At 36.5% G+C, this 8,244-nt stretch overlaps 1 protein-coding gene across 1 annotated transcript; it reads right to left on the reverse strand.

Annotated features, from left to right (window-relative positions):
* Nucleotides 1–803: 803 nt before the first annotated feature.
* On the reverse strand, nucleotides 804–3,803 carry LOC118734557 (serine protease gd-like). The gene is made up of 5 exons (XM_036464272.1): nucleotides 3,442–3,803; nucleotides 3,231–3,381; nucleotides 2,917–3,130; nucleotides 1,460–2,092; nucleotides 804–1,398 (listed from the first exon to the last, which is right to left on the reverse strand). The coding sequence occupies exons 1-5, from the start codon at nucleotides 3,652–3,654 to the stop codon at nucleotides 909–911; spliced, it is 1,701 nt and encodes a 566-aa protein (XP_036320165.1). The 5' UTR covers nucleotides 3,655–3,803; the 3' UTR covers nucleotides 804–908.
* Nucleotides 3,804–8,244: the final 4,441 nt, after the last annotated feature.

Here is an 8,244-nt window from a genome sequence, read left to right on the forward strand (position 1 = left end):
ATAATAAAAACGAATTAAAAATAATTGTAGGATTACCCCAAAACGAAAAAAATTCACTACAAAAATTTTAAATGTTATAAAAAAAATTTCACCAAAATTAAAAATCAAAGCGAACTTTTAGCTCCTTGAAGCGTGCACGTTATTATATCAAAATTTCATAAACTAAAACACTGCATACCCAAAATTTTTCTAAGAACTAAAAAAAAACAATAAGTTTCTCAATTTTTTTTTGTTTTGGGAGGATCTTACTATTGTTTTAAACTAGTTTTTATTATGTAACATTTATTAACCGAAACAGGAGCATCGATTTTCATCAAAAATTGCTGTTTTCAAAATTCAATGCAATCAATCAATCAAGAATCGGGCCCAAATGATATCTTGCAAATTTTAATTTAATTTAAATTAATCAAATTGAGTGAAAAATGAAGGCTCCAGTGAACAGTAAATGTCAGTTTTGGACCACTGTGCGCTCTGGCTTTGGCGCCATTGAACATTTCCGTCGGCATGCCTCTTAGAATTGTTCAGCAAAACTTCTTGCAAAAAATTCACAAAGCAATCATTTTCATTGAAAGTAAATTACAGCATTTTTCGCTGCCAACAATTCTGCTGCACATTTCAAAAGTCAATACCAATTATGATAGCTGCTGTCGCCACTTTGCAAAGAGTTAAATAAACAGAATTAGTATTATGACGAAACGTAATTAAACGAATGTAAAATGCTGAATTTTATTTACCGAAGAGCATTTTGCGCAAATATTTATTATATTAAAAAAAAAAAATGTTTAAAGAGCGCGAAATCATATTGCATATTTGAATAATGTTATGATCATATTTAGGAATCCAAAAGTTTTACGAAAACCAGCACACATTTAAATTATTCATTTTGACATTTTATTATTCACTTTTTGCTAAATAGTGAACGCCATAATCCAGTCGAGAAATTTTGCTACATCTGCGTAGATGACATATTGATTGCTGATGCATTTGTTCTGCTTAGATGGCAGTGTCGCCGAAACTGTGCCACGCAGCAGCCACCGATTGTTTCGTTTCAACAACAATCCAGCGCCAGAATCGCCAGTGCATGGCCCCACGCCCGTTCGCTCGTCAACAGCTCGAGAGGTCAACTGGCCACGCGGCAACATCAAACCTGCGCAAAAAGTACGATTGGAGGTGAGGCTATGCAATTGTGGTTTTGATGCGAAACACATTTCGTTCGACACAATAGACGCTTGGATAATGCGCGGCACTGCGGCTATAGCGGGTCTGCTACCCACAAACGCGCTGTCACTGTGCATTTTTGAAATACCCCAGCCTACAATTAAGCCACGTTCACCAATAATATATTCGAGTTCGACGGCGCCACTCCACAGACACGCCGGACGTATGTAGGTGTTGAAGCTGACAATAAAAAGGAAAAGTTCGAAACATCGATTTTAAGATATGTATTTCGATCACTCACCGCACTTGATGCTTCAACACCAGCACCGCTATGTCCGCATCGTAGGTGCCCAGTGCGGCGTCATAGTCGGGATGTAGGTAGATCTCGCTTACTGGCGCTGCTATTGAGTGCTCCTCATTCCAATTTCGTAGATTATGGCGACCAAGAAAGACAAGCACCTCGTTGGCTGTGTAGCGTTGCTTATGCAGCCGGAAGCAATGTGCTGAACTTATGACCACACGCGAGGACACCAAGGTGCCAGCGCACTGATAAGCCAGCGATGTTAAATTATTCACGTAAATTGCGGCCAACCATGGCCAGGCGCCGCGTGTAAGTACTGTATTTGGCGGCAAAGTGGTCAACGTACTGTTGGTGTCAACGAAATGAGTGACATTTTGGGGCAACATGCCAGCGGTTGCAAGCGGTGGTGTGCTGGGTGCAAACATGTTGACTTGGACTTTACTCATTTGCGCTGAGGTGGCCGCCGCTAGTTTATCCATTGCGGAGCGCTGTTGCTTTTGCTCATTTGGGTGTGTTGCAAGTGGTCTGGCATTGTGATCGGTCAGTTTTGAAGCGCTTAACTGCGAGCGGGAACGTATGCGCATGTCTATTTTGCCACAAATGCTTTGCATTGATGTATGTTTGGGAGGGGGGCTGAAATGAAGCGAGTGGGATTTTATTCATGAATTGAATCAAAGTCTGAGGAAAGGCTCTTCGTTAGCTCCAAAAATTTTTTAGTAAGATATTTTTGACGTGGAAGGAGTTTGATTTCGATGTACTTGAATGCAAGCACTGTCTCCTTATTGACCTTCATTGGATGGAACAAGCACTGCTGTGTTGAAAATTGAGAGAAATTTGGAAATTTCAATATCCTGACTATATTTTGTAAAGATTACCATAATCGAAAAACAAGTAATTTTTAAGCAAAAAACCAAACCGACTTTAATTGTCATATAAAAATTTAAAATTATCGTTAATTTACTAGAAAAACATTGCGAATAAAAAAAAATTAACACGCGAACACCAGTGTGAGTCACTGCATATGTAAATATAACAAAAACAATTTCGGTGAATAGATTGACAATATTTTGATTATTAGATAGATAAAAAATCAAACTATCTATAACGATATCCGTGTTAGAAAAATTTCAAATTTTAACGAAACTACGCATGAGGATGACGCGCACAGAGATTCATAAAAAATTAGCAGTTTGTCTTAGTTTTGAAATTATAGAAAAATAGGTAAAAAAGATATTAAATGACCATTAAGAAAAGGATTTAGTATACCAACGAATTTAATCTGAACAGTGAAACTGTCGCGATTCCAGGGCTGTTGCAGGGATTTTTGATATATTTTAAAACCTCCCAAAAAAGTATGGGTAGTGTTTAAAAAAAAAACTCCATCGTAGCGTTTTTTAATACAACAACTAATTATCGATTATTTTTTTACGCTCATGCCTAAGCTCCCCTCCACTTACATTTCAGCGTGTGCGCTTGACGAATGTTCCGCAATAAATTTCGTATCGGTTGCTATGAATTGAACGTCATCATCTTCCTCTTCATCATCATCCATCAACGTAGCAGCAGAGAATTGTGCGTCTTCCGGTGCTGTGTCTGACGGCTCATCATCTCCGATGAATGTAAATTTTCTAGTATGTTCAAGTTGAATTTGTGTCACGAACATGCTGTGATCTACAAGGAATAATATAAAATCGATTTATTATACACTGTCGGGCAGCTATGAATATTATAATTAATAAAAGTACACATAAATATGTATGCAAGAGTGTACCTGCTTGACCTACACAAATTATGTGATTATTTGCGGTCACCTGCAACACTTTAGGTGGAAAATGCGTTCGTGGGAACTTGATTTTATACAGAACGGGCGCATCGCTGTGATATTGGCCACGCGATAGCAATTCGATTTCACCAAGGTAATTCTGCAAAGACAATAGCAGTAATTATTATATTTGCATTCACTAATTTCACAGATTACTTACCGTCGTTGGCTTTCCACGCATGGAGAGTGTCACTTTGATTTGCAAAGCTTCGCTTGGGTCGGGATTATGCACGGAAAGCACACCAAACCACTCAGCACCGTCGAAGCGGTACTGAAAGATTTTCGGACACGGACTTATGGGTATGCCTTGCGGAGAAACTGGATTAATGCGCTGTAGAATGCAGATGAGTATGGTGGCAATGTGCAAATTCATCTCAAGTTAAATAAGTCGATTTTGTTTTCTAAACTATTCTTGAATGTAGAGTTTGTAAGGTCATCTTGAAGAGCTAAACAGAGAGCTGATGCTGCTCAATAAGTATGCGCTTTTCTATAATTAATTATTTTATTGTTCATCGCGTCTCTAATTAGGCGAGTTTACTGCCGGGATTTAAACATTCTTTGCTTCTATTAATTCCAAAACTTTGACATTCGTTGTTATCTCCTCGCTCGCATTCAACATCTCAGTTTTTCTAAGTTGACAGGTAATTGTTTTTACTACTCGGTTGTTGTTGCTCTTTTTTTTGCGAATTGTTTTGTGCACTTCTTTGTCAGCATTTGTTTTTGGTGTAGTTGTAGACAATGTAGAGCAACAAGTGCAAGCTTAATGAACAAGTAGTATTAGATAGCTCTGCGTTTGAACGAACAAACAGATGTACATACATATGTTAACATTTCTTGAGAGTTCCTGTTATCAACTTCTCTTTACTTCGCTTCTTTAATTTTTAGCGCCTTGTTTGTTCTTGTTCTTTTCGATCTCAAATATTTTTATTTGATCTTCTGTAGAGCTTAGTAAGGGGAAGGCAGAAATTTCTCTCGAACAATGGTGCAGTCACATGAACCTCTATTATTAATTATTTTGTCTCTCTAAGCTCAGGACTGAGTACGGATAAAGCTCATATAATATTAGGTGAACAGTACTTCACACTAGTTTTTAGACGGTTTATTAATGTGGATCAGAGTCGATGCAGGGGTGCAGGACACTGAAAATATTACTCTAAACATTTGAAGATAACGAATAATGCCAAAAATAAGAGGAAAGTGGGCGGGAGTACTACCTCTGGTCACAGAAGTCATCTTGCAACGCAATTATGGCTCCGAAACATTTACACCACCCTCTCTATAGTCCCAACTTAGCCATTCCAGATTATTGTTTAACCCAAAAATTAAAAAAAAAAACAAATAACTGTTGGCGGTTTTCGTCTGATACTAATGATTTATGGGTATTTTGAAGGTGTAGACAAATTGTTATTTTTACGGTAAAAGTAAACTTTGTGAAATATCTGAAAAATGCGACTTGTGCGATAGCAATGTGCTTCAAAAACGAAAAAAAAAAAATAATTCGAGACACACGAAGCAAGCTATCAAGAAACTATGGTTAAACTGCGTTTTTATTTTTTCTCTCTGATGTTAGGATTTTTTTAAAAGGACTTTGTATTCAAAGTTTTCTAATCGAAAAATATAGATTTTCAAGAATTCCATACCATTTCTATGGAAAGTTGTTTTTCCCATATGAAATACATGGAAAACTTTGAGCTCTTTGAGCGACCTCTAAATATTTTTTGATTTCAAAATAAAAAAATAAGTGTATATTTTTTCGATATAGAATAATCGTAGGGGCTGAGAGCATTAAAATTCCAACTTGACTTATTTCGAACCACCCTAAATTAGGCACATATATTTATAAAGTAAGTACGTAAGTATTCGATATTTATTTTCAAGTGCAATGTATAAAATTATGTTCGCCGCAAAACATGTTGCATGTTATCATATTTACAACAACTCTATCGTTATCTTTATCACTAGGCTGATAGTTCACTGATAAAAATGCTCTTCCATTCTCCACTACCCTCATACATTATGCGCAAGCGTGAGAAAAAATCCTTAATATTGAGAATATGCGGCGAATTCAGCGCTGGAATTAGTATACATACTGTTAAGCGAAGTTGTTGAATGTCAAGCGCTGTAATCGCTAATCAGTGGACAAATTGGCGCGCCTTGGCATACCAGTGATAAAATTTAATAGGAATCTCAAACCACAAGCTAGCTTACATACTTTTTTATACACTTGTGCGCCTACTTATTTAGAAGGGGGTCAATTCGTATGTTCAACAGGTAGTTTGGCTTGGCATATTGTCTTTGCAATTTGCAGCTCAATGTACTCAAAAGAAAAGCAACTACGTACACTCCAAAAAGTGCATGTAAAACTACTACTAAAAAGTGTTTATTTTTCAACCAAAATCTATGTGAATATACGCACAAGATGTTCAAGATTTGATTTTGAACATGTGATATTGAAAATGTAAACATAAATATACACATGAAATGTTTAAAATTGCAAAAACTTTGAAAGTAAAAATACATTTTGTACTAATAATAAACATTAGGTGCTCACATTTACGCAATTTTAAACATTGTATGTGTAATTTTTCTCCACGCGACAAATCTGGTATGTAAAAGTAAACTGCCGGTGTTAAGTTTTATTACACGGCGTGTAGTTTTGCGCACATTAGGAGAGAAAACTGGTTACCTCTCTTTATATGCGTGGGCTGGGTTAGGAAGGCGCGCACGAATGACTCGTACGTCCACCCAGAGGCAGACTTACCCCTTGTGAATGCCCTCTGTGAGTGTCTGGAGAAGGCACATCCTTCCAACCGAGGTTAATCAATAATGTCAGTTTAAAGTCTATCAAACCATTTACTATCCCGCATGAAGCCGTACATGTTCGATATTTTCACCTCCGCTATCTCCCCTAAGCTATTGAAAACTCGTGATCCCAGATGCTTGAGACGCCTTGTCTGGAGAGCTGGGCATTAACATAAGAAGTGGTGAATCGATGCCTCTTCATCCTCATCCCGACAGCTTCTGCAGAGGGAGCTTTTTGGTATGCGCCATCGATGGAGCTTTGGTGCTATAACACAGTGCCCCGCGATGATACCGGTAAGAGCCCTAACTTCAGATTTGTTTAGTGTTAATAGTTCCTCGGTACAACTCTTATTGAGTCTCGGCCACAAGGATCTTGAGACCACACAGTCATGCGTAAATTTAAATAAACAGTTTTTAGAGGAAATTTTATAAATTTTATGTAAACTGTGAAATTGTGAACAATGAATGTTTAGAATTCAACAAACAAATTTAAAATTTTTTCACGCCACACATAAGATAAGTAAAAGTAAAAAAGCAGTGCTTAATTTAATTAACACGGTGCGTAAATTTGCATTATTAAGAGAGGAAACTGGTTACCTATCTTAATATGCGCAAATTTTAGCAATCTTTTTTTAGCGTGTAGACGATCGGATAGTTGGAGTAATTGTGGATATGTACATATGTACTTAGATACTATTTAATATGTATGTGTGTATGTACATGGGACTTTTGAGGGTGGCTCGAGTGTGTATTTTGTAAAGGGCCACCAATTGACGCTTAAGCTGGTAAGTTTCTACGCAAAAGTGAAGTTGAAGTACTAACTACTCATTACCTACATGCTTATTTGAATGGGTTTGTAAGTATCAGCCCAAACATACTTGATGATGGTCATGAACAAGTATTATTGCACATAATTCTTATACATAGTAACGAAACGAACGATGCTCAAAGAAGCGAAAAGCAAAAAGCTGCGAAGGGAACTTTACTAACTAAGAGTTAAATTATTACTCTTATGGACTTAGTTGAAATGATGCTTATTTAAAAGTATGTAATGCATTTTGTAAAATAATTTTTCTTAACCCCTCTCAACTGAGATTTCACTTTTACTTTCTGATATCCGAATTCTGTTATGGAAAAGCTTAAACAAATTCCATTAAATGCGCAAATACAATATTAAGCGGCGTGTTGAGTCTCAAATATTTATTTTCATAGTACGGTTTTGTTGTGATTATTGTATTTGGGAAAAAATATTGAATACACATTTCGCTTAGAGCAGCAAACGATTTCTCGCTTTGTTCGCGACCCAGATGCTTTTATTTATAATAATTGTATAATTTCCTATATTTGCATACTACTCCTAAGTACACATGTAAATATATTTACTTATATACTACCTACATACAAAAGCTGTTAATATATACATACATTGGACTACTAATCTAACCACAGATTTTTATTTTTCTATTGCTTTCACGACTTTCCGAACAGCTGTTGTTAATTTCATACTAAAAACGGAATTACTGCATATTCGTCAGCAATCTGTTGTAGCACATAAACCACAAACTAGGCAACTTACCCTAGAACAAACCAAAATCTCCCATACAATGTTTATACATATGTGTTGAGTTGCTTGCATATACCAATTACTCCACAACGAACTGTAAATACATACGAATGCATGTATGTACGTACACGACGGGCACTGTGGCTTAGAGGTTAGAGATGCATACTACCACTCCATAGGAGTTGGGTTCGATCCTTGGTCCGAGCCACATCTCAATTAGAATAAGGGTTTCTACCAGCGGTCGCCCCTCGTCGGACAGGTAAATTGTAAAAGAAATTCTCAATTGAAAGGGTATCTAATCAAAAGGTTATCATATCAATCCACGAAAAACATCAAATTAAAATATCAAAGGATTCCATGGTATGAAGCCATATGAAATTTTGATACTCTAAAATGGAGTAACTACATGTTTCAATTAAGAATTCAAAGGCATTGTGTGTTTGCATATAAAAATCTTTTCATATGAAAAATTATGGGGAGACGCTGTAAGCATATTGTTGTGATCTATACTAATTATATAAAGAGAAGTCCCTTTTTTGTAACAGGTAATCTCGCGAACGGCTGGTCCGATTTTCATGAAATTTTGTATATAAATAG

Source organism: Rhagoletis pomonella, unplaced genomic scaffold (assembly GCF_013731165.1).
Source record: "Rhagoletis pomonella isolate Grant_MI unplaced genomic scaffold, Rhpom_1.0 Rhpom_scaffold_00002, whole genome shotgun sequence".
Lineage (NCBI taxonomy): Eukaryota > Metazoa > Arthropoda > Insecta > Diptera > Tephritidae > Rhagoletis > Rhagoletis pomonella.

What these genes read in the sequence shown, in the direction of transcription:
- LOC118734557 (XM_036464272.1), bottom strand. Translation starts at nt 3,654, where the DNA reads ATGAATTTGCACATTGCCACCATACTCATCTGCATTCTACAGCGCATT. An exon ending in TGCGTGGAAAGCCAACGACG is followed by an intron (nt 3,382 to 3,441) that starts GTAAGTAATCTG and finishes TTGTCTTTGCAG; the next exon opens with AATTACCTTGGTGAAATCGA. An exon ending in AATTTGTGTAGGTCAAGCAG is followed by an intron (nt 3,131 to 3,230) that starts GTACACTCTTGC and finishes TATTCCTTGTAG; the next exon opens with ATCACAGCATGTTCGTGACA.